Source organism: Myxine glutinosa, chromosome 6, assembly GCF_964187855.1.
Source record: "Myxine glutinosa chromosome 6, kmMyxGlut1.1, whole genome shotgun sequence".
NCBI classification, from domain to species: domain Eukaryota; kingdom Metazoa; phylum Chordata; class Myxini; order Myxiniformes; family Myxinidae; genus Myxine; species Myxine glutinosa.
In genome coordinates, this window is record NC_136266.1 from 176231668 (window position 1) to 176259658 (window position 27991).

A 27991-nucleotide genomic window follows, 5' to 3' on the forward strand; every position below is an offset into this window, starting at 1 on the left:
TCTCCGCAATAACCGAAGAACCGTTGTTTAGCCTGTCAGTATGTGAAAGAGCACAAATTATTTCAATGACTTCTCATCTAAGATGACTTTCAAAGAGACCATTGATGAGCTGAATGCTTTTGAGATGTGGATATATAGGAGGATGTTCCGTATAGCCTACACAGAAAGGAAGACTAATGAAGAAGTACTGGAAATGGCCGGAGAAGAGAGAATTAGTACATATCATCAATGAGAGAAAGGTGCAATACTACGGTCACGTCTTTAGAGCAGGTGGTAGACAGAGTTATTGGAGGGGAATATCGATGGAAAATGTCGGAGAGGAAGGAAGAGGAGAAAATGGACGACAGATATGATGGACTGGATGCAGTTGACCTGTGTGGGACGTGCAAGGACAGACATAGGTGGAGATACATGTCAATCAACATTCTGAGAAGATGACCCTGACAAAATAACAAATCTAAGATGACAACAGTGTGGATTTTGTGTTTCCATACACGGAGGTAACTCCAAAGTAATCATAAAGTAACGCTTGTGGCACTAACTATTTGCCAAACAAACTTTGTCTTTAAATGGCGAAGTCTCACGTCCTTATTAATCATGCTCATCGCAACTCGTGGATGTGCAACACTGAATAAACCATCAACTCAAACCTGTAGAATGTTCACCTAAACCCACACCTTAATTGTACCATGCTCCTCTTGAACATGTGCACAAGGAAAATGCAAAGATGCCAAAAGAGTATGTAAATGCTTTTTTTTTTTATTGTTTTTTAAATTATTTTCTTTGCTTTTTTAAGCACAGTGTAGTCAACATTCAGGTGGTCTAAGGAAGTTGCAACACCTGTTTCCCCAAACAAAGAGGAGGTTTATAGTATATACAAAATGCATTTACATGTCACTACATGTCTGACATGGATACAAATGCACGCCCTAGAAGTTATGTACATCGAAACAGTACTGAAGTCTCTACAACAATACTTCTACAGATAACTCTTCTTAGGAAAGATGCACAAAGCTTGCGTGTATACAAGCAATGCGGCGAGATCAGGAATATTACTACATAATGTACAACGGTACAGGAATAGCGTTTCAGGTTGTAGATAAGCAGAGCAGGTACTGAGAGCTGTAACAGTTTTGGAAATTAGTGCATAATTATCAAATAAATTGCAAATTAACAGGCAAAAACAACAAAATACAATTGGTCATAAAAGATGCTCCACTAAAGATTCCAACAAAATCATAACTTAGCATAAAGAAGCAGTAGTCAGGAAAAGATCCAGAGTAATTGTAAAAATCTGTCAGAAAGTAAAACAAACTTCCAACAGAACGTGAAAGCTATTAAAAAACAAAACAAAAAAAAAACAGGACAAGCAAAGAACAAAAAAAAACATGCAAAGTGTAGTTTGGCTCAAAGTTTTTGACAGTCATTGAAGGAATCATAACAAAACGCCACACCAACCTGCAATAACAAGTACAGAAACAAACAATGCATGTAGACAATGTTTGCCAGCCTCATAAGAGGAGGAAGAAGCAAACACTAAACAAAGTGCCGCTGCCCAATGCACACACCGCGTCTTTTCGGCCTGCTAGTGTGACACTGTTCTCCTGGACACCCTCACGGCAATGCTGTGCCTGGCACGCGTAGAAGCACGAGTTCGGCTCGGCGGGCCTGTCGCACCGCTCCGCAGGTTTACATTTGGAGTATGGCTCGCCCGCGTGTTCTGTGCCGGTTCCGATGAACGTCGCTGCATGCTGGCATTAGTCTGCTCCGCGTCTGTGGATTGTTCTGCCTGCATTTTATTTGATGCTGAACGCAGGCTGCGTTTTATGGGTCTTTCCACGTCCCCAACTGTAGACGCGTCCGTGTGTTGTTGTACGGGCATTTCGGACACTGACTTGTCCACTGAAAGAGGCAAGTGGCTTGGCAACAACTCTATTGCATCTGCATCGAGTGGGAGCACAGGTGTGTACACCTGCAGTGGTGGAGACACACTCTCCAACGCCTTCAGCTCATCATCTCTCAGTGGAAATGATCTGCGCTCCCATGGTTGTACAATCTGCAATGCAAATGAAGCACAAAAGCACCGTTGAATGTCAAATGATAACTTTAATACCAATGGGGATAACACTTAAAAGAACTTATATTAACAGGGGTATTGTAACCACGATAAGAAAAAGGTGAAGCAATGCCTATAGGAGGACGGCTCACACCCAAAACGTTGCTTGGTGGTTTGCATTCCGCAACATTTGATCAAGAAATTCAACTTCAAAATTCAAAATCAAGAAATTCAAAGAAGATGAAATTCCTCAACATTCCTTCAACATTGCCAATATTTTCCCACTGATCAACAAGTCCTTTTCCATTGAGTAAAATCCAGTTCAAACTGGATCACAGTTTTCAATAATAAGTTTCCACACAGATGAGCAGGATTTCAGGAAAATGTGACTGACACTTTTAAAGGGCAACTACAAACTGGCCAGAAATATAGATTGGTGAGTTGGGTACTTTAGTGTCTTTGGTGCAACACTTCCTCAAAGAGGAGCAAAAATCAACAACGCTGCTTTATTTATTCTGGAGTCTGTCAGTAATGAGTAGGCAGAGAAATGGCATTTTCAACAGTCATCCCAAACATTGGCACCCTGTTTCTAACTTTTAAGTAGAAGGTTGAGAGAATGGGAAAATGACACGTACTATTTCATCACTTCCTGACATTTCTGAGAAATAAATTCCTCACACTTGGTTTTATTTCGAAAAATTATAATGGGATTTTATAATTATAATGGGATTCAATTTAAATAAAATAAAGATTGTAAAAGTCATATAAATCAATCAATTCCGGAAGTTTACCGCCATTTACGCAGTGGCTATTACACCACCCTGTCTGACATGTTACATTAGTTATGCCTGTTGTCTGTGTCCTTGAAGACATTCTTAAAAACAGCAAGTTAGCCGTTTGAAATGATTTTCAATTTTGTTTGGCTGGCAGGTAGGCAGACAGAGTTAAAATAAATAAATAATCGCACCCATGTCCAAAGGAAGCGGTTCAGTTTGGAATTTTTAATATGAAACACGCAAACCCAAGAAACGAAAAAACGCATTATAATTATCCTTTAGAACCCTTTAGAATTAACCTCTAGAACCCTTCAGAATTAAACATGGTGGGTTGGAAAGTTTCTTATTCATTTTTGACGGATAGACGAACATAGCCAAATATTGAAGGGGCCTCACCGCTTAAAACCGCACCCATGTCCGAAGGAAGCAGTTTAGTTTGCATTTTTCATATGAAATAGGCAAACCCTAGAAACGAACAAAACCTATGAGAATTACACTTGAGAACCCTTTAGAATTAAACATGGTGGGTTAGAAAATTTATTCATTTTTGGAAGGAAGGATATAGCCTTCTGGCCAATATTACAGACTTGGCATTTAATATGGAATTTTTTTTTTTTCTTGACTTGGGTTTACTTTCTGAACTCAGTATATCAATCTGGTGAGTTTCTTTTACGCTTCGGTGATTTCTTTGTTCAAAGAACCATGTCACTGATTGTCTGTCACAGCAAGAAGTCAATAACAGGATTATATCACAGGTGGCGTGACAAAATGTATGGACAGGTACATTTGACGATTGGCTTCACAATCGGGTATATAAGGGTTGTTGCGTTCTGTATTAGTGGAAATCAACTGCTGCACGTCTACAAAAGTTATTGCCGCTCCCTCTGGAGATGGTCCGTCAACTCGACAATGCTGTTTGTCATGGAGTGGTGGCTTTACGAAATTCCGGCATGAAACAGCGTGCTATTGTTCGGCAGTATGGCATCACTCGAGGTCAGGTGTCAAAGATCCTGAAACGAAATGCTCAGAGGGGTGTCCCTACTCCAATACCGAGGCCAGGACGTCCCCGCAGAACCACAGGGAGGGATGATCGCCAGCTGCACCGGTTAGTCCGCAATGGCCGTACCAAGTCAGCTAATCGGCTTCGGGCTGAGTGGCAGCAACTGACAAATGTGCCTGTATCCAGAAGGCTAGTCAACCAACGACTGGTTCAAGCAGGCTATCAGGCCAAGCGTCCCCTGAGAAAGCCACGCCTGACCAGACAACACCGCCAGCGCCGATTGCAGTGGGCCAGAGAGCACCGTCAATGGCAGCCAGGACACTGGAATCACGTGATCTTCAGTGACGAGTCTAGATTTCTTGTCTATCGTCAAGATGGCCGCGTCCGAGTGCGCAGACAAGTGCATGAAGCCGACAATGAAGATTGTGTCGTGCCAAGAGTCCAAGCTGGAGGTGGTGGGGTGACCGTTTGGGCTGCTTTTCATGCAGGGGGCAAAACTGACCTGGTTGTTCTGAATGGAAACCTGAACCAGTTCAAGTACAGGGCCATTCTGGAAGAAACATTGCTTCCATTTGCTCGTGCAGCCTTTCGAGGAAAGTTTGTCTTCCAAGATGACAATGCACGGCCTCATCGTGCTCGCATGATCCAACACTTTCTTGCTGACCGTGGTGTAGAGCATATGGAGTGGCCTGCCATGTCCCCGGATATGAATCCGACAGAGAACTTGTGGGCAGAATTAACGCGTCAAATCGACAACTTGGACCAGCAGCCCACCTCTGTGCGTGAATTACAGCAGGCTATTGTCACTGCGTGGCAAGCGATTCCTGTCCAAACCTTGGCAAATCTCGTGAACAGCATGCCTCAACGTGTACATGCTCTCCTGAATGCTCGTGGGGGTTACACGAAGTACTGAACTGTCATTTTACTGTCCGTAATCCCAGTCGTAATTTAACTTTTGTTTTTGCTAAAAAAAAATTGGGCTAATGTGCAAAATAAAGAGATACTTCTGGAAAACGTACAGAAGTTTAACACAGTACTGTTCGTGAATTGAGTTCGATATCAGTTTACATCACTTTCAAGGATCAATTTATTTGCTTCGAAATGTCAAATGTGGTTTTTGTTTCTTTAAAAGGTCACATTAACAAAATCTAGAATAATTTCAACATAATTCCAATGAACTTTTGGTTCTAAGTCATCTTGAAAAGTAAGTTCACCCCCACAAAAAAAATATTCCATATTAAATGCCAAGTCTGTATTTGGATTCAGGAAGGACATAGCCAAATATTTATTTTTATTTAGTCGTATGCAGCTTGCGGCTGCTTGGCTGCATCATTTTCTGTGGGCGAGGATAGATGTGCCACTGAGCCAAATAATATTGAAGCGACTTCACAGCTTAAAAATATCCGTGATTATGACAAATTCAGAGCCAAAGTTTTATTAAACAGCAGGTTTGGTTTCCGATTCATGTTTAAAATGCAACATTAATTTCAAATAAGTTGTTTCCTCGATCATAAACTGCCGTTTGTGCACAGACGGACAGACATGAACCAATTGCATAACCCTGTTTCCTGTTTAGCGCGTGTGCAGTAATGATGGGAGAACAGGCATAAATAATGTTAATACCATATTTTATTTTGCAAGCAGCATATTTTGCCATCTTTAGAAGAATTTAACCACAACCACCCGATGTTGCACCACCATTTCACGGTGGGCAGCAAAAGTAACTCAGAGCTCTGGCTGAGCGAAACCAAAAGTGCAACACAATTAAACTTTTTAAAGTTTATGAAATAATTATAATAATTGAGAGATTAACTTTAACTTTTCACATCACTGAGGATGGGTACTTTTCCTAGTTGTGTACAAGAAAAAAAAAACACTTAAAAACTAGAATAGCACTCTGACATCGACCTATATGCCTCTGCCCACATTATTGCATCATTATACATACTTGTACCAAGTTTGATTTAAATCCCTTCAGGTGGTCTCAAGTATCACATTTTTACCTGACATGACCTGACCTTTGACCTTTGCCACCAAAATCGAATCAATTCCTCTTTGCATCATGATACTGCATATTTTCTTTTACCAAGTTTGGTCAAAATCTCATCACTGGTTCACTAGTTAGTGCAATAACATAATTTTTACCGAACATGACACTTGACCTAATAATATAATCCGTTTATCTTTACATCATTATACACACTTGTGTTGTCTAATCATGGTATCATTCCTACCCTGTACGGTGGTGAGATTTCATCACTCTGTGCTTTTTACATTTTAAAAATGTTTTATTTCTAGATTTCATCACTCTGTGCTTTTTACATTTTAAAAATGTTTTATTTCTAGATTTCATCACTCTGTGCTTTTTACATTTTAAAAATGTTTTATTTCTAGTTTCTGTTGTTTTTTTTGAGGGGGAATATGTAAAAGAGTCCATAAAGAATGCAAAATGCACGAACACAGATCAGTTAGATAGTACACAAACAGCAGTGTGTATCACCCAATGGAGCATCATTTTTGGGGGCTATAAGATGGCCGCACCCAGCTTCAATCACTCGACCAGGCCATTTAGAGCTCCCCATCAGTTTGTGTGACGATTTATATTTATGCGACTTCTTTTGAAGATAATTATAAATATTTTATCAAAATATTATCAAATTTAATACACTTACTGTTTATGCGTTTTATCATTTTGGTGTGGATTCCATACATCGATGTTGTTAAAATATTTCAATACTAGTTTCAGTTGATTTTGGGGATGGGTTGAGGTGGGAGTGGAATGGGGGGAGGGGGAGGGGGATTGGAAGGAGAAATTAGCTTTTGGCTAACGGTTATGCCCATTCCCCCCTCCCCTCCCAAAATCCTGGTTTGTAATGGTTGTGCCCACATTTACGTTCGATTTCATTTTCTAAAACGCTTAATATTTAATGTATTTTAAAAATTCTGGTTTATGTGCAATTTCCAAAAATAATAAAACGCTCAAAGTTTAATGTACTGTTATTTTGGTTTATATGAAATCCACCTATATTATTCAGTTGTTTTAATACTTGAATACTTGTTATAGTTGATTTTATGGTTTGGGGGAGAGGGATATGTATCGCTTTTGGCAAATTGCTATCTCTATTCACCCCCCCCCTCCCTAACTCACCCCTCCCAAACTCACCCCAAACCCCCCCCCCCCCCCCCCATAATCCTGGCTGATTTTGGTTGAGTCCACATTTATGTTAGATTTATTTCCATAAGTTTTTTTTTACATACATTTATTATTTATTATTGAATATAATTTTTATTATACAAGTTAATTTAATAATTTAAAATTGTAATTTAATAATTTTCATTATACAAGTTTTTTTAATATATTTTGTTTTATATATTTTTTAATTTGGGGTTGTGTGCAACAGGCCAGAGACAAAGTAACTTCCTCGTGTTGGAATCACCTTAATCGCTTCAGCTGTTATTGTGCAAGGTTGGGCAACAGTTTAACATTCTTTTTAGAGGCAACGAAGAGGAAGAGGAAGAAGTATAATTTCGTGATTTAGCGATCTTCCGATGTAGTTCTTTAGCAATGTATTCTGGTGTCTTTTTAAGTCTTATTAGTTCATAAAATTCACGTGAATAAAAGGATGGCTTTTACAAGGCTTATATCCTCACTCTATTATCTTCTCAGCATATCACTTTTCCCTCATATCTCAGTGGCCATTTCCCCCCCTCCCTCCCCCCATATAGTCCCTCTATATGGAGTGTACCCTGGCTAGAATAGGTACACCGTATCCCTGCGTGTCATAAGAGGCGACAAAGAGGGTTGGCGTCAGGAAGGGCATCCGGCCATAAAAACATTGCCTCAAAAAGAGAACCATGACAATTACAACTACATGTGGGCAGGGTACAGCCCGAAGTGGAGATGGGTTTCTGAGGTTTGGGACATTGAATGTAGGGACAATGACAGGGAGATCAGGAGAAGTGGTGGAAGTATTGGTCAGAAGAAGAGTGGACATATGTTGTGTGCAAGAGATGAGATGGAAGGGAAGTGGTGTGAGAATGGTGAAGGGTAGGCAGGGACAGAAATACAAGTTTGTGTGGCAAGGGTGCCCAGAGGGCGTGAATGGTGTTGGTGTCCTGTTTTCTGAGGAGTTTGTAGACAGTGTGGTGAGTGGGATGAGAGTGAGTGATAGGTTGATGATGGTGAAAATGATGATTGGAAAGCTCTTGGTGAACGTCATCTCGGGATATGCTCCGCAGGTTGGTCGGAGCGATGAAGAGAAGGACAAGTTCTGGTGTGCGATAGAGAAGCTGATGGAAAACGTGAAAGATGAGGAAGTTGTTGTGGTCGGAGACCTAAATGGACATGTGGAAAGGAGTATGGACGGTTTTGAGGGAGTTCATGGGGGTTATGGATATGGTGTGAGAAATGGAGAAGGTGAAAGGATTTTGGAGTTTGCTGATGGAGCTGATTTGTTATGCTCAGTTCCAGAAAGGGGATAATAAGCTTGTTACATACACGTCAGGTGGGTCGACGACAACCGTTGACTACCTGATGGTGTGTAGGCGAGATAGGGGGCACCTCCGGGACACAAAGGTGATCCCGGGGGAGGAGGCTGTTTCACAGCACCACTTGGTTGTCTGCGACATAAGGGTGAAAGGTGCGAGGAGAGCTCGGCGGGTGGAGTACCAACCGAGAATGAAGGTGTGGAGGTTGAAAGAGGTGACAGTAAGGGAGGCATTAAAAGAGAGGCTGAGTAGGGTAGAGGATGATGTGGTTGAGCTTGAACGTGGTTGGATGTCAATGAAAGAGAGTCTGTTGGGAGCCGTTGGTGAGGTATGTGGATGGACAAAAGGACCACCGAGGCACTCGGAAACATGGTGGTGGGATGAAGTTGGAAAGAGGATTGACGAGAAGAGGAAGAAGTTCAAGGAGTGGCAGAAGGCGAAGGGTACGGGAGCAGAAAAGCAGAGCATGAAAGTTATAAGGCAGCCAAGAGGCTGCAAAGAAAGAGGTAGCAAAGGCACAGGAGGCATGCAGGAAAATGTTCGGAGAACGCTTGGATTCGGAAGAGGGTCAGAGAGCGGTATTCAGGATTGCAAAGCAGATAGCGAAAGAGACGTGTGATGTGATGGGGGTGAGTTGCTTGAAGGATGAAGTGGGACAAATCGTTGTGGACCCAGATGGAATTAAAGGAAGATGGAAAAGATATATGGAAATGCTGTTGAATACAGAGAATGAATGGGATGGCAACATAGAGAGTAACCCAGTTTTAGGACCGGCAGAGAAGATAACTGAGAAGGAAGTTGAGGAAGCGATAAAAGCAATGAAGAGTAGAAAAGTGGGAGGGCCAACGGGAGTTGTGGGAGATATGTTGAAGGCAGCAGGAAGTTGGGGTGTGAAGAGAATGACAGAGATCTGTAATCTGGTGGTGAAAGAAGGCCGCATTCCAGTGGATTGGGAACTGAGTACACTCGTCCCTCTATACAAGGGGCAAGGTGACCCTCTGGAGTGGGGCTTGTACCGAGCGATAAAGTTATTGGAGCATGGAATGAAGGTATTGGAAAGGGTGTTGGAGAGGAGGATAAGGAAGAAGGTGAAGATCGACGAAATGCAGTTTGGATTTATGCCAGGAAGATGAGCGAAAGACACGCTCTTTATTGTGAGGCAGTTGCAGGAGAAGTACATGGAGAAGAGGAAGAAGTTGTTTCTTGGGTTTGTTGATCTGGAGAAAGCATTCGATAGGGTTCCACGCGAAGTATTGACATGGGCATTGAGGAAGTTAGAAGTGGAGGAATGGTTGATCAGAGTAGTGATGGCAATGTACAAAAGAGCACGCACAGCTGTAAGGATGAAGGACGGGAACAGTGGTGAGTTTGAGGTGAAGGTGGGAGTGCATCAGGGTTCGGTACTAAGTCCACTACTATTTGTAGCTGTGATGGAGGTGCTGGCTCAGAATGTAAAGGAGGGTTTACCGTGGGAGGTGTTGTATGCAGATGATCTGGTGTTGATTGCGGAAAGTATGGATGGACTAAAGGAAAAGATGTAGAAGTGGAAGGAATGTATGGAGACAAAAGGTCTGAAGGTGAATATAGGAAAGACGAAGGTGATGGCAAGTGGTAAAGCATGTGATGAGGTGGAAAGAACTGGGAAGTGGCCATGTGCTGTGTGCAGGAAGGGTGTCGGAGTGAACTCCATTCAATGTACAATGTGCGCTGAGTGGGTTCATCAAAAATGTAGTGGTCTGAGAGGGCCATTAACCAGTGTGGCAGCTACATTCAAGTGTAAGGTGTGCACAGAGGGATCTGCAGATGGAGGAAATGTTGAGTTGGATCTTGGAGACAGCGTGAAGCTGGAAGGTGTGAAAACATTTTGCTACCTCGGAGACATGCTGAATGGAGAAGGTGGATCAGACTCGGCAACGGTTGCTAGAGTGCGATGTGCATGGAAGAAGTTTCGGGAACTGAGTGGCGTGCTGACAAGGAGGGGAGTGTCGTTGAAGCTGAAGGGAAAGGTGTATGCTGCATGTGTGAGAAGTGTTATGATTTATGGAAGCGAGACATGGGTCATGAATGTAGAGCAGCAACGAAGGCTGGAAAGGGTGGAAATGCGAATGGTTCGGTGGATGTGCGGAGTATCGTTGAGAGAGAGGAAGCCAAATGATGAATTGCGAAAGATGATGGGAATAGAGCCTGTGATTGATGCTGTGAAGAGGAACAGCTTGAGATGGTTTGGTCATGTGTTGAGGAAGGATGAAAGTGACTGGTTGAGAAGAGTGATGGAAATGAATGTAGAAGGAAGTAGAGGACGGGGAAGACTGAGAAAGACTTGGCTGAAGATGGTGGAAGAAGAAATGCAGGCAAGGGGGTTAAACAAGGAGAGATGCAGAAAATAGGGCAAAATGGAGAAGATTGTCATGGGGACCGCAAGGCTGACCCCCGCTCTAGCAGGGAAAATGGCCTTAAAATGCATATTGTTGTTGTATATGGAGTACTGATGTACTCCATGATAATACGCAGGGCACTCTTCAGATAAAATTATCAGGAAAACATCAGTTTATATGTACACCATGCACTCCAAAATGAACTTCAGCTGAGGACTGAAAAATGTAGTTATCTCAAGAGCAGTGTTTTACTGATCTATGGTGTTTTTGCCGATGTATGGTGTTTTTTGCCGATGTATGGAGAGAGCTATTGCAGATGGTGTTTAATTCAGCACAACAGATGGCCTAACATCTATGAAACAAAATATCATGAACCAACGTGACATGTTGAATGTGCCGAATGACTCTTACTGAGTGACATGTGACAATAGCGCCCGCTCGTATATAACTCTCAAGTCTTTAGCGAGTCATTCGAATGTGGTAATTCTCAAGCAATCCATTGAGATGGCCATTGTGCTGCAATGCACAAGTTACTCCCTGATATTATTTTGCTGCTATGGCAGTGCAATGTATACGTTTTAAACTTTTAAACTTTATGTAAAAGATTTTCAAAAGCAAATTGACGCATTATAACACAACAGAATTATTCTATAGAATTTTTTTTATTCATAACAAAAAATATCAGTTCAATTTTGCATAAGATATCCCATAATGCACTGCATAATTAAGATGGTGGCACACAGTGACGAATGTTGGTCTTGTGTCGGTGAGAAATTTGGAGAAAGAGTTTCACTTTAGTTCTCATGCATAATACAGCTAACCCCCGCTCTAGCAGGGAAAATGGCCTTAAAATGCCTGTTGTGTTGTGTGTTGTTCTCATGCATAATACGCACCCCATATTTAATCAGATATTTCTGGGGGAAAATGTGGCTTGTACCTGAGTGATTATTGTATTTGAATTTTGGCCTAATACTTCCTCAACATGAAAAAGTAATCACAGGGGAAAATACATTTTGCATTTGCTTAAGTGGTTAACACAGCAATGTCCAATGCATTACGGATTATTTTGATGGAAGGCTTCCGTGCGTGTAACAGTTCACATTTTACCCACCAGCTCCTCGAAGCTCATGTCAGGCGTGGAAGAACGGGTCGACTCGCACAACGAATCCCGCAAGCCTCGATCTTGCAGCCGCAGCGAAAGACCAGCTTCGCTGGCACCAGGAGAAGCTGCCAGAGTTTGCTCCAAACCCACATCCGGTGAGGGAGGTTGTGGAGTGTAGCGTCCGTCTGACAGGCTTTTGTGAAATGACCTAAAATAACATGATGGGGAATTTATTTATTAATGGGTACTGAATCCCCTCGTTGTTTCTGTATACCAAAAACAGTGTCGTAATGTTGAACTAGCTTGGAAAGAAAAGATTTTTAAAAAAGAAAGCAAAACAATTTGGCTGTTTAGCTACTTGACGGTTTACGAGATCAACAATGCCACTTTTACACATGACGAGACTTGTAAGTGATGAAACGGTAGTAGTGTATATATGTTGCTTCTGGGACACTCTCATTTTCCCATTGACTTACATGTTAATTTTTCCCCTCCCTCATTGCCCCATAACACCTCTATTTCTCTCACCCTGTTCTTTACGAACCTTCTAACCTTTTGACATGTTATCCTTATTCATTAGACCACTTAAACAATGGTCCATCTGTGTGAACCTGTGATCCTTCTGACCTTATGGACCTTTTAACCTTTTACTCTTAATATCATCTGGTGAATCATCTTTGGCCCACTCAAACAACGACCCTACAAATATTTGTTTATGCGTGGGAAATAATTTAATTATCTTGCCACTCCCTTCACCATCTAATATATTAACAAAAAAGATGTTTGAGTTTGGTTCTTTATTAAGATATTTTAACTGAGCTAAGATAAAATGGTAAACCTCCCTCAATGTTCTTGTTTGAGCGCCTCCAGTGCCACACACCATTTTTAAATTAAAGTATATATTTTCCTGGCAACCATCAAAGTTTTCCGTCCACTCAAAAATATTTCCATCTTTTTTACCCAATTCACCGGTATTTAAATTAATTCTCTTATTTGTTTTGTAAATTTTTTTACCAGTTGTCTTTTCAATTATTCCTATTTGATATTTTTCACATTCGTTATGTTTACCATTTATATACCAAGGTTGATTACACCTCCACTCTTTAGTCTGGTTGGTACTTGGTTCTATCATTTATATAATAGTAAAAAGGCGGCGGTAGCCCGTTAAAATCCCTAACCCCCCTTTTTAACTTATCACTTATATACTTATATAACCATAAGGGAGACTATCAATTCCATTTTCTAAAATAAACCTCTTATCATCAAAAGCCCCCAATGCTTTCTTATTCACCTCTTCTGAATATAATTTATGTTTATAACTTCTTATTCCATTAATCTTTCTAAACTCTTCTTTCTTTGTTGTTAAACAGTTATAATAATCCTTAAAGTTCATTGTTTCTTTAATGACATTTTTCTTTATGCCTTTTAACTTCTTATCAGTTTTTTCAACGTTATTCACAATGTATTTATAAGCATAAGCCTTAGACCTCAATCCCACAAATTCACTCATGACATTTCCTCCTAATTCATCCTTAAACTTTCCAATCACCTTTTTATTTTTAGAAGAGAACAACTCACTCTCTGGACTGTAATTACTAGTGTCATAGATATTAATGTCCTTTTTCATGTCTGAATAAACATCATCAGTATTAATTTGCAAAATAAAACTATCTGTATCCATATAAAGTAGATGAATATCATTTTGATATTTCTTCCTCAAGTTATTATAAAAGTAATCATACATTAATGACTTTGATAAATCAAGAATTGATGTTCCAATATAAATAGGTTTGTTCATTTCAATACTCTCTTTAATCAAATGGATCGCACAAAAGTTCTCAGTAAAGACCTCAGCTCTAGTAAAACTCGGTCTATTAATTAATTTTGATGCTTGTTTCCAAGATGTTGATAGTCTGATATTTTGTCTTTTTCTCACATTTTCCATGGTCTTACCAAAGACCGCATTATTCATCAATTTATAAAAGTCTTTCTCAAAATCTGTTTTTGACTCTGTTCTTCTTTGTGTATTAAAATCAATGTACCCCTTCAACCAATGACTTTGATTGAACTTTAGAACCCAATGGATCTTCTCTACTCTTAGACCTTTTGATAAATATTGTCGCAAATTTCTTTGGTGTAGGACATAATTTTTCTTGTTATATAATGTAGTAAGTAATTTTTCTGTTGATTCACCTATATTAAATGATTGTTGATAATCACTTAACCACTCCTTCTTTGGACTTTCCTTTTCACTAGCAAATGGGAGATCTTTGTGTAGGTTATGAAGTTCCTCTGGATATTTCAAATCGACCTCAAAATAATAACCAACCTTTGAATCATCCAATTCTTTTTGTGTAGAGATACATACATCTTGTAAAACCTTTTTGTAATCTTTTTCCTTTACCCATCTAAGTTTTCCATAAGGAAGAGCCTGAGACATTGCCCAGCCATACAGGTTGTTCGCATCATAATACATCAAGTAGGAGCTCTCTACCGATGGATCATAATTTGGAATGTACTTGTTATTTGCTTTAGCATATCTCTTTGAACAGACTTGTGAAATTCCTCCTCTCTTTGCCTTTTCAATCATCAAAAGCATATCAACATCGGTTATCAAATCCAAATCTTGTTTTGTCATTTTTAACATCGCGCTCCAAGCCAATCCAGGAGCAGTGTAATAGTGAGCAGGATCCAATCCATATCCAGAATGACAGATTGTTCTGAAAGCCTCAAACACATCAGCCAACAAAAGCACATCAGTTTTGAGGTACAAATCGTGATACTCACCAAGATTCTTAATGTTATATTTTTTCCAAACATTTTGTGCGTGTACATAATCTTTATCAGATATATGACTATTATTTAATTTGTTATAGAAATTTTCTTTTAAAGGAAGTTGTGTTTCATTGAATCTCTCAAATGAGTCCATATAGTCATAGGGGTAAATTCCCTTTTGTGTTAGAAAATCTTTATCTAAAAAATACTCTGAAAGACATGGAAACTCTTTTAGATTTTGAACCAAGTTAGCCAATGGACTTGCCATGAATTTAAATGTATCAAGAAATCTGATATGAGTAATAGGAGATGTGTGAATTGTTTTTGTGAATGAAATGTATTTCTGATCCGTGTTTGGAATTGCTGAGATACTTCCAGAAGTCTTTGAGAGTTCCTTGATAAATAGATGTGTATCATAATGAGCGTTGTTATGAAGAAAGACAGGAATGAAAGAGGGGAGTTGATAATTAATATTACAACTTTGATGAGCCGGACCTCTATATTTACCAGTGAGATGACAATGGTCTCTAACCTTTAGACCTTTACCAATTTTCAGCTCACAAATATGACAGACATTGTTTTTTATAAATTCCCTTTTTTCTTTACTTGTTAAGGACATTGGTTTATTGGTTTCTCTCATTATCTTGGTTAATCGGACACAGTCTTTTTCTAGTCGTTTCACAAACTCCTCTGGGGTATTTGAGCCTCTATACACCTCTAACTTGTTATATTCATCACCAACGGATGATTTGATATAATAACAAAAACCACAAGGAGTATGTTTTTGATATTTATTTGTGTATGATTCTTTTGGATCTGGAGAAGCAGAATCAATTTTTTCTAGAATACTTTCAAAATCAGCATATATAACAAATGGATGTTTGATCTTTTTATTTTCATCTTTGAATGTGATCTTTGAGCCTTCTTTAGGCATATTGATTACCGTTGATTTATGTTCGCCACAATAATTTGAATGTTTATCTAATCTTTCTTGTGAATTGAAGAAGTTAAGACAACGCAAACAAATATATATTTTATTTGTTCTCTTACAGACTTGTGGTTTTATTAATTTAGCAATATCTTTGATGTATGTATAATGTGAATTTTCCTCTGAATTAAAATATAGAAGATTAATATGAGTTTGTTTACAATTGTCAGAAAGCTTTAAAACCTGAATGTTGTTTGTTTCTGTTAGACCATAAACATTACCTGATAAATTATTCATCTTTTCAAATTTAGGAATATCATTTAAAGTCATCGGAAACTTTAGATCTTTCGTATTTAATGTATTCTCATATTTTTTATAATGAGATACTCTTTCATCATGAAAATGTGGAGGATGTAAGTGTGCTAAAATAGACCAGAGAAAACATTTATTGTCTTTATTTTTGATATTGATAACTGCTTTTCTATTTTTGATAACACTGGGTAAATCAATGTAAGAAGAAGCTTTTAGAGGATCTGATTTAAGAATATGAATGTCTATGTAAATAATTTTTCCTATATTGAATCCACTTCCTACGATTGAATTATCCACATCTTGCTCTTGTTTAATAAGTTCATCATAGACTCCTGATGTTTTAAAATCTTGATATGAAGATATAAAGTGTGGCTCAGTTCTCATGTATGGTGTATCTATAACTCCTTTATCCTTTGTCATTTCTAATTTTACCCCCATATAAAATTTAAGTGGTTTCATTTCTTTTAGTGTTTTTTCAATCAATGTTTGAACAGCAGGTTTGACTATTTCTACAGCATCAACTATAGACTTTGGTTCGGGAGGTTTGAAGTTAAAGATTCGAATCCTGATATGTCTTTTGAAAGCACCATCAGTATTTTTAATAGTAAACAATTTTGACAAGTGTTTGTTAGTTTTAAGATGGGCTTTAAACCCCTTCTTGAGGATGGTTGTTTTACAGACCTTACAATGTTTTGTTTTAGGTGGAAGAGGGGAAAGTTTGTTAAGAATGTTGTATGTATGTTTTGCGATGAGAATATGTTGTTTATAATATTTTACTTCCTTCTCGCAAGTATCACAATAAACCATATTTATAGCGTGAGAAAACGTGGTGTTTTATATATATCACTGTGCTTAAAATAAAACACTTTTGAGCTTTACAGCTCCGTTTTATATATATCGCTGTGCTTAAAATAAAGCACTTTTTCACTCAGAATCATCTAAGTCATAACTATCACATGAATACTCAGAATCATACTCAGAGTCATCAATAAAGCTACTCTCATAACTATCATTTGAGCACAAACTATTAGTATCATAACTATCATCTGTGTTCAATGAAATACTATCATCACCATCGTCCGAGTTCAATGAAATACTATCATCACTATCGTCCGAGTTCAATGAAATAGTAAAATCTTCACTGCTGTAATGACTCATATTTAATTAGCAGAAAAAACCTTTCCATCTATACCAATATACTTTCTTTCATTAACGGATTCAATCTCTACATTTTTAATATCAAAAGTTATCTTTAAATAATCTCTAACTATCATAGAACGAAATGACATTTCACCAGAAATATTAACATCATTCATTTTACTTAGATCTACACCCTTTGGATTATTAAAGTAAATACAAATTTCTCCACGAGTATTGTTGATGGTCTTATCATTCTTTTTCAAAGTATCGTGGTCAATCACTTTTTCAAGCTTTGAATAAATTGCCAGGAGTAGAGGAGAAACTTTTGTTAGATTTACTTTAATGGATGTCTTTCCAGGTATAGTTAGAGCTCTTCCTTTAAATGAAATAGAGGGGCTCATGTTATTTTCCATAACTGGTTTTACCCAAAAATTTCCATATTTATCTTTGTTCAATTTAACATCTTTGACATATTTTTCTATATCTTTCACCGAAGTAGAGATTGATTGAAATTTGTCTTTTGTGCTTTGAAACATTGTATTTATTAATGAATAAACTTGCGTTTAGTTTAAGTAAAAATTTACCATATAAATATGATAAGTTCTGAAGGATATTTAGAATTTCCAGACTCTCCATATGATAAATTAGAGAATTGTCCGGCTTGTGATAGAATAGGGCTTAATAATGAGGGTTCATATAAACAATGTATTTTCTGTGATTTAATTTTAATTAATGATAATAAAAAAAAAAAAAAAATATATTACTCTTTTAAATTAGAACCAAAAATGAATTACTTTACAAGATTAATAAGAGAGATGAATGTTAAGTATTTTGATGATAATACACCATTTCTTTCAAGGGAAGAGACTATTTGTATTGAGGAAATGTATAAGGGTTTAATGATATTTATTATTCAAAATAATTTTAATGGAAATGTTAATACAAGATACTATATAAATAAAATAAAGAATTATTTTGAAATTAAACCCGAACTCAGGATAAAACATAGAGTTTCTAAAATAGCTCAAAAAAAGTTAGATGACTTGTTTTCCAAATATATAAATGAATGATTTTTTACCCGTTTGGGAAAATAAGATAAAATTTAATAACCATAAAAACATTCCAAATTCATTGAGATGTCTAATAGTTGGTTCAAGCGGATGTGGAAAAACCTGTTTACTTTTAAAGATGCTCCTTGGTCATAATTTTTTAGATTATGATAATTTAATAATTTTTACGAAGTCTAGTTTTCAACCCGAGTATCAACTACTCTCACAGGGTTTTAATGCAGGTCTTAAAAAGGAAGACATTATCGGTTTATTTAAACTTCAAAACAAACTAAATGATTATAATATTGAAGATATAATACAATTATTTTGTGATACACAGAAATCAAAATCGAAACCAAAACCCATAACTTGTATTCTCAGTGATAATACGGATGATATACCTTCACCTCAAGATTTAGATAAATCAAAAAAGAACCTCGTCATCTTTGATGATTGTGTTAATGAGAGAAACCAAACAGTAATGGATAGCTACTATACAAGAGGGAGACATTCTTCTTGTAATTGTATTTATCTTAGTCAGTCATATTTTCAACTCCCTCGACGCTCAATAAGAAACAATGCCAATACTTTTATTTTATTTAAGTTAAATTCAATAGATGTAAATAATTTTTGGAGAGATAATTGCTCTACGTTATGTAGTAAAAAAGAATTTGAAAATTATATGAAACACACGATTGAAAAATATAAATATATTGTTGTGAAACAAGATGAGATATTAAAGGATGTATTTTTATTTTAAACATAATTACATATATAAATGATAACTATTATTATTAATCTTGTGGGTAAATCTGCTTCAGGAAAGAACTTTCATAAATCTAAACTCTTGAATAGTAAAAATGAAAAGATTGTAAGTTTTTTTTAAAAACACCCTATGATTCGTTTTGTGAGTACTACAACCAGAGCAAAGCGACCAGGAGAAGTAGAAGGGAAAGATTATTACTACATTTCAATGGAGGAACATATGCGATTGAGGAACGAAGGTCAAATATTTGAGGAGGTCTCTCTTGGTTCTACAAAATATTCACATTGTAAGAGTGAGTTAAATAAAGTAAAATCTAATGGTCTTGGGATTTTAGAAACTAATCCTGAAGGAATGAGACAAATTATTAAACAATTGTGTGGTGATGGAGTTAAGATTTTATCCTTTTGTTTTGATATCGATGAGGAGACTCAACGCAAACGTATGAAAAGCAGAGATACAAGTATTAGTGAAGAAGAAATAACAACTCGTATTAATACCAATAAAGAATTTGATGAAATATTTAAAGAAAAGGATTTATTTCAACACATTTACTATAATGATGAAGAAAAGGAAAATTTTCCCATTGACCTTTACAATTCATTAAATGATATTTTTCAATACTAAATGAATGCCGAAGAAAGAGAAAGAAAGTTTAAGGAACATCAACAATTAGTTTCAAAAGTTGTTAAACAACAGGAAGAGATAAAGAAGAAATGGAGACAGAAACTAACTGGTGAAAAAGCCTTTGAAAGAAAACAAGAGAAATTTTTTAAACCGCTTTTAAAAACTCAACACCCTACAGTTCCCACGGTAGAATTTACTCCGAAAAAACTTCAAATGCTCAAAGATTTTAGTCAGATAACAAAACAAGAACTTGGAAAATTAGAATATAATGATGAAGAATTATTTCAGAAACTTGAGGAGGTAAATCAACCCCCTAATTATGTAGTGGAAGCTCTTCAAAACAATGAATATTTGGCAGATTCAAAAACCAGAGCAGGTCTCATTCCAACAGAAGAACCAGCAGTGTTCCATCTTGTGGAAGAAAAGGTATTGATATTTAATGATGAATTGATGTTCTTGAGTTCTACTCAACCAAATGTTAAATTAACTCCAAGATTAATGTTTCTTCTAACAAACCCTGGATTCAGCGGTTCAAAATATTTTGAGGAACCACTTGATATGGAAAGAGAGGAAGATAGGGTATATATTGAGTTGCTAAATGCACTTGATTATGGAGTTTCTGTTGCTGGTAAAAGTAAGAAGAATGAGAAGGAGAAACATATTATTGATGCTTTAAGTAAGCTTGGTTCAGGTGTTAGTTTTCTTCCAAACGACCCATCACAATTAGTTAATAGGCTATTATTGTTGTTAGGTAGTAAGAAGGCTGGAAACAACAATTGTTTTAATGAATCCTCAGCCATTTTAGATCAGTTGATGAATATGAAAATAATTAATAAATGTCAATACAAAGATATTTTATTAGATATTAAATAAGATGAGAAGCACAATTCTTAGTTTTAATTTCACAACGAGCGATTACACAGCTTCATTCCCTTACCCACTACAACTTGACCCCCTTACCTCATATGAGGCATCTTTGTTGTCAATGGAAACTTACAATACCCTTTTTAATATCACAGAGAAAAACAACAAGTTTAGTTATAATCCAGGAAGTGGATATAAAACTATAACCGTTTCACCTGGAGCTTACGAGATTTCTCAAATATCTTCAGAAGTCTCTCGCCTTATGAAAGAAAAAGGTGATGAACCAAAAAATATTGTAATAGATATTCAAAAACACACTTCAAAATCAACTATTAAACTTAAAAATAATTATAAAGTTGATTTCACGATTGAAAATTCGTTCAGAGAGCTATTGGGTTTCTCTTCAAAAAAGATTGAAAATAACGGGACGTTTTACAGTGATAATGTTATCCAAATATCCTCCGGTATAAATTCAGTATTAATTCATTGTGATTTGATTGATGGTGCTTATAACGATGGAATAAGAACAAATACAATATTTTCATTCAGTGCATACTCAACCCCGATTGGTTATAAATTTAATATGGAACCAAAAAATCTTGTCTATTTACCTGTGTCAGGAAAAACCATATACAGAGTAAATTTTAGGATAACCGACCAAGATAATCGTATATCCTTTAATGATGAAATTATATCCATCAGAATTCACCTACGTGAAGTCTTTCAATAAATAAATAATGGTTATTGTGAGAAAACCCGAGTTGGGAAAATATAAAATAATTACAGGGGAGGGCATGTACCTTTCACCATACTATACAAGGTATGTGGGTAAAGGATACTATAAACCTAAGAGACAACGAGGTGTAGGTCATCAATTTCGAAATAAAGGAGATGGGATAATTGATACTCTAATGGGTATTGGTTCAACCATCCTTAAACATAAAGACCTAATTGGTTCAACTGCTTCTGCCATGGGCTCTGTTGCGGGTGCTATAAAGAGTATAAAAGATGCTCAAAAGGAGTCTCATAAATTACAAGCAATCAAAGAAATAAAAAAAGGTAAAACTCAACTATCTTCACAAGAACGACAAAAAATCATTAAAATACTTGGGTCAGGGTTTCAACGATTTTAATACTATATAAATACAAGTATGGAAGCGATTGATAGTATCTATGATTTGGATGATACAATTATCATTTCAAACTCCACGAAAAAGGAAGACTATTTTAAGGTAAATGCTATAACAGGAACAGACTGGAATTCAAACGGAACAAAAAGTTTTGAAATAAATAATCAACAAACTTACTTGAATAGAGCTGATAGTTTCTTGCTGTGTAAATTTAAATTCACTAAGGCTGCGAATAATACTAATGCTACACTCGTAAATGATTTCTTCTGGAAAATGTTTGATAGTGTTCGCCTGTATATTGGAACACAAGAGGTTGAAGCGGTTGATTATGTCTCTGCTACATCTGAAATGATGAAATTTACACTATATTCGTTTGGTGATAGAATGGGTAAGGGAGCTGTTGAAGGTTTTATTCCTGATATGTCAACGGGTACACACACAGACCCTGGTTATAGTCAAAGGAAGGCAATGTATAATGATGACACAAAACCAGAGAATAGTTTTACCGTAGCAGTACCTCTTAAAGGTATATTTGGATTTTGTGATTATGATAAAGTTTTGTATGGGCTTAAAATTAGATTTCAACTACAAAGGAATGATAATGTAAATAGATTGCTTTTTGGGGTTGAAAATGCTTTTGGAGAAAATAATAAATTTGTTATTAATGATTTGTGTTGGTATATCAGTGAATATACTCCTAATCTTAAAACGGAAGAGATGTTAAATAGAAGACTTAACTCAAAGAAACCGCTAAATGTATCATACCTTAAAAGAAGATGTCAACACGTTAAACTGGAACACACTACCTACACTTGGAATTTGGGTGTTCTTCAAGGAAAGCCACGATACCTCTGGCTCATTTTTTAAAAACCAGATGGAGAGGACGGTACTAATAAGAATAATGCCCTGAGTGATAATGCTAAGGTGAAACAACTTCGGGTTTCTCTTGATGGCACATTTTATCCGCGAGATAGAGTGGAAATTGATTAGGAAAAAAATGATTATGCGGAAGCCTACAAGTCCTACCAAAAGGTGTGTGAAAGTAATGGTAATAATGATCCTATTTTGGATATGGTTGCATTTCAAAAACTTTATACAATCTATGCAATTGACCTGAGTTCTCAAAAGGAAACTATAAAGTCTAATCGAGTGGATACTTCTCTATACATTGAAAGAGGGGAGAGTGAAGAGGTTAATGCATATTGTTTGCTTTTGGAGGAAACAGAATTACAGATTAATACAGATAATGGTGTTATGATTAATATCACATAGGTTTTTTCTCATAAATAAATGGTTGGGGTATATGTTAATCAAATCAATCTTAATAAATTAACATCTTGTATTCAAAATCAAAAGCCTTGTATTATTAATGTTAATACAATTCAAAGAAAAGGAGCTGTAAGAATTGATGTTTTACTCACACACACACACACACAAGTAAAAACACTAAATGATGTTGGATCTCTTAAAATTAAAATGACGAAACCTATGTTAAAGAAATATTCAATAGACGAGTCAAGAGGAGGATTTCTCCCGTTTCTAATTCCTTTATTTGCTGGTTTAAGTGCGGCGGGAGCATTGACTGGTGGTATTTCAGCAGCGGTAAAAACTGCTAACGAAAGGAAGGCACAACTAAAAGCTCAAAAAGAATTGGAAAGACATAACAAGGAGTTGGAGAAACAAATTAGTGGAAGTGGTGTAATTGTAGATTTTGCTCAAAAACTTGAAAGTCTACCTGATAAAGCCAGATTGTTGGTTGGAGATATGCTTTCCTCTATCGCTCAAGCGGGTGTTAAACTAACTAAATGGGGTAATGGATTGTATCTTTCTCATAAATAAATGGATAAATGGTTTAAACAATTTGGAAAGAATACAACGTCAAATATAGAACTTACTAAGTATTGTAAAACACTAAAAATTGATAATGTGGTTATTTGTATGAGAGATGAATTAATACATATAAATAAGAATACAAAGAATATTATTATGAATTTAGACACACAGAATGGTTCTCATTGGGTTTGTATTCATAATAGTCAGGATAAATATTATTTTGATAGTTATGGTATGCCACCACCTGTTGAAGTAATACAATTCTTGCAGAATGGTGTTTATCAACCATTTCAAGTTCAAGAAATTAATTCTAAATGTTGTGGTCAATTATGTTTATATGTATTATTTCAACTCAACAATAATGAAAATTTTTATGATATCATTTTTAATCTAATATAAATGACTTATGTTGGAAAAGATGGTTCTATCTTTGGAAAATCTTCTCAGGATATTGATTTATCAAATTATTATACAAAGGCACAGGCTGAACGACAAAAATATAGTGTAAGTAAAAATATTAATATGAAGAATACTTATAAATTAATCAATTATCCAAACCCTACAGATGCAAATGACTTAATTAGATTTAGTGATTTATCACAATATATATTTTTAAAGAAAACAGCACGTTTTGTTAAACAAGTAAAATTTACAACCACAACACCTGGTTATACTGACCATACACCTTTCCTCATTGAATTTAACTACCTGCTTACAATTGCATTTTATAAAGAAGGACATATAGTTAATATGCGAATTAATAAATGGGGGTACGATATGCCTGATTTAGGGTATAATTGGTCTTTTTCAATAAACATAGAAGACCTACATGATTTTAATCAGTCTCGTAAAGAAGAATATTATCCACTTGGTGAGGATAAGGATTTATGTGGAAGTACAATTAATAAACAACAAATACATGGTTTTAAGAAAAGAAAGATATATGATAGTATAGCGATGGTTAGCATGACAAAGAAGGAAGGTCATGAGATAAGGATAGAAAGCCGAGGAATACAAACCGATTTGGTAGTGGGAAGATGGGGTGGTATTACCTGTCATAATATTAATCTCACATATATTTCTGATACATAAATGGCAGGAAGAAGACTACAAGAGAATTATAATTTTTGTATTCAAGGATACCTACAAGAAAAGGGTGCTCGGTATTACATACCTTATGATTTGGAGCATATACATGGGAATTTTGTCATAAAAAACTGGCCTTATACTGATATTGCTAAACCTACAAATAGAGACTTGTTTAAAGTATTAAATAAAAATGAACTTCTCAAAGTTATGAAATATAAAACTCTTTTAGAAATCGTCAACAAATGTTATTGGTATCCTATTATGAGAAAAATAATTATAGATACAAGAATATCTCAAAATCCAGATGAGTATATGTATAATATTCTTTGGGGTTTAAACTCAAGGGTAGCAAGGGATGAGGAAGGAGTTGAAGAAGAGAAGGAGAAAAGAGAGAAAAGAGAGAAGGAGGAGAGGGAACAAAGAGAGAGGGAGCAGAGGGAGATGGAAATCAGAGCGATTCAAAAAAGAGTGGATGTATTACAGCAAGAAGATCAATCTCAACTCACCGAAGAGGAAAATAAAGAAAGAATGAATGCTGTGAAAATATTGATATCAAAAATTGCTAAGATAAATGAGGAAGGAGTTAAAGAAGAGAAGGAGGAAAGAGAGAAAAAGGAGAAGGAGGAAAGGGAGAAAAAGGAGGAGGAGAGGGAGAAAAAGGAGAAGGAGGAGAGGGAGGAAAGGGAGCAAAGAGAGAGGGAGGAAAAATATAAAAAGATGGAAATCAGTGAGATTCGTAAAAGATTGAGTGTATTGCAGCAAATAAATCAATCTCAACGCACCGTAGAGGAAATTAAAGAATTAACAACTCTTATGAAGATAATGGTTTCAAAAATAACAACGTCAATGTCTTCAATTTCAGGGAGGAGATTTAAATGAGAAAGTGGTGAAGAAGAAGAAGAAGAAGAAGGAAAAGATTATGTGATTGATGATGTTGGTGTCATTGACTTTAGTTAGTTTTTATTTGTAAATAAATGGAGGAGAGAGTGAAGGCATTCCTTAGGATTCTTTATGTTTTAAAAATAAAGATTGAAATGTATATGTTGAAAACCAAAAAGGTTTTGATACTCTGTCGGAATTTTTCTGATAAATAAATACGAGTTATTGTCTCAAATGTAAAAAGAAAACTAAATCTAAAAATATCTCATGTTAAAGCTAAAAATAATAGAGTTTATCAAAGGAATATGTCAAGTATGTGGCTCTAAAAAGTGCCAATTCATCTCTCCTAAAAGAGGAGGAGACATACAAAAGTTTCTGTCAGGAAGTAAATTTACAACAACTGGAATTCCAGGGGAATTACACCTTCCAGGGTATTCTTTCTGTGGTCCAGGAACAAACTTGGATAAAAGATTAGATGAGGCTGACAATCCTAAACCTTGGTCTAAACCTACAAATAGGGTTGACGAAGTGTGTATGAAGCATGATATTGCTTATGGTAAAACCACTACGTTGACTGAAAAACATAAAGCCGACAGCGAAATGTTGTATAATTTGTCTTTGATACAAAATCCAACGTTGAGAGAGAACGTTGATAGGTTTATTGTGAGAAATTTGATAAATGCTAAATTGAAACTTGGTCTTGGTTATTCCTCAAAAAACTATTAGGCTCTAATGATGTCATCAAGACTGAGGAGCTTTTGGCTGAAGAATTACACAAACCTATAATCACAAAGTTTAAAAGAAGGAAGGTTTATTCTAAATACACCGACCACATATGGTCCGCTGATTTAATTGAATTGAATAATGACAGGGGATACAGGTATGCTTTAACCGTTATTGATTTGAGGAGTAGATTTGCCTGGGTTATCCCTTTAAAAAATAAAAGGGGTGATACTTTAATGTTAGCCTTTAAGCTAATATTTGATCGGGATAAAAGGAAACCAAAGAAGTTATGGACTGATGAGGGAACAGAGTTCTATAACAAAATATTCATGAAATTTCTTAAGGGGAAGGGTATTAAATTATACAGCACCTTTAATGAAGGAAAGGCAGTTGTTATTGAGCGTTTTAATCGTACTTTAAAAGAGAAATTATATAAAAAATTCACACAACTCGGTTCTCAAAAATGGGTGTATTTAATTCAGGATATTGTAGATAATTACAATAATACAGTTCATTCATCAACAAAATCAAAACCATCAGAAACATTTACAAAATTAAAATATGAAATGGGGATTAATTTGAAAAAACCCAAGTTCAAAGTTGGTGATATGGTAAGAATATACAAATGGAAAAGCCATTTTGAAAAAGGTTATACACAAAAATGGACTCGTGAATTATTTAAAATCATTGATGTAATGGATAGAGTCCCTTGGACTTACAAATTATATGATATGAATGGGGAAGAAATCTTGGGTTCATTTTACTCACAAGAATTACAAAAAACAAAACTGATAAGCCATTAAACAACAACCATCCATATATTAGTGATAAGATAATGGGGTTAGGGATTTTAAGGGCTACCGCCGCCTTTTTTATAAATAAATAAATGATAGAACCAAGTATTAACCAGACTAAAGGGTGGAGGTGTAATCAACCTTGGTATATAAATGGTAAACATAACGAATGTGAAAAATATCAAATAGGAATAATTGAAAAGACAACTTGTAAAAAAATTTACAAAACAAATAAGAGAATTAATTTAAATACCAGTGAATTGGGTAAAAAAGATGGAAATATTTTTGAGTGGACGGAAAACTTTGATGGTTGCCAGGAAAATATATACTTTAATTTAAAAATGGTGTGTGGCACTGGAGGCGCTCAAACAAGAACATTGAGGGAGGTTTACCATTTTATCTTAGCTCAGTTAAAATATCTTAATAAAGAACCAAACTCAAACATCTTTTTTGTTAATATATTAGATGGTGAAGGGAGTGGCAAGAGAATTAAATTATTTCCCACGCATAAACAAATATTTGTAGGGTCGTTGTTTGAGTGGGCCAAAGATGATTCACCAGATGAAATTAAGAGTAAAAGGTTAAAAGGTCCATAAGGTCAGAAGGATCACAGGTTCACACAGATGGACCATTGTTTAAGTGGTCTAATGAATAAGGATAACATGTCAAAAGGTTAGAAGGTTCGTAAAGAACAGGGTGAGAGAAATAGAGGTGTTTAGGGGCAATGAGGGAGGGGAAAAATTAACATGTAAGTCAATGGGAAAATGAGTGTCCCAGAAGCAACATATATACACTACTAACGATAAAGAATGGAAGACAAATCTTTATAAAGCTTATGACTTCCTCTTATCAGAGATTTTAAAATATAATTTGTGTATCATGTGGAAGAGGGGCCTTGTTTTAGGCACCTCTCGATGTCGTGTGCCACGTGTGCCACGTGTGCCACGTATCCTCCGATTTGTCAGAAATGCATTTTTATTTTTGCTCCATTAAAAAAAAAAAAATTTAAGTAACAAAATTCTGTGGTATGTTCAAACGGGTTTCTATTTCCGTTTGAATAAGCCAGACCCCCAAATTCATGCAATCCATAAAGCAACACGCTGTCACTGAGAGCAAAAGTTTAGTTGTGATGCTAAAACATGACTGAAATTAACGCAAAATGGAAATCATACTTTACATTCAACTTCACAAACAACTTTACATTTGAAGAAAGGGATTGACAGACAGAGCTCTTTCACAATTCTGTGGGTGGTGAAGCTTGGCCATTTTAGCTTGAGCGATTTGTTGG

General features: G+C 36.0%; 1 protein-coding gene across 6 annotated transcripts in view; it reads right to left on the bottom strand.

The window, feature by feature from the left end:
• Positions 1-736: 736 nt before the first annotated feature.
• The window catches only part of LOC137428973 (KAT8 regulatory NSL complex subunit 1), a 241691-nt gene continuing 214436 nt past the window's right edge, over positions 737-27991 (bottom strand). For all 6 annotated transcript variants that reach the window (XM_078780889.1, XM_068118907.2, XM_068118909.2 and 3 more), the window contains 2 exons: positions 11807-12005; positions 737-2056 (listed from right to left, as the gene is read on the bottom strand). In XM_078780889.1, coding sequence (XP_078637015.1) covers positions 1586-2056; positions 11807-12005 — 670 coding nt within the window. In that variant the 3' untranslated portion in view covers positions 737-1585. The remainder of the gene's footprint in view (positions 2057-11806; positions 12006-27991) is intronic.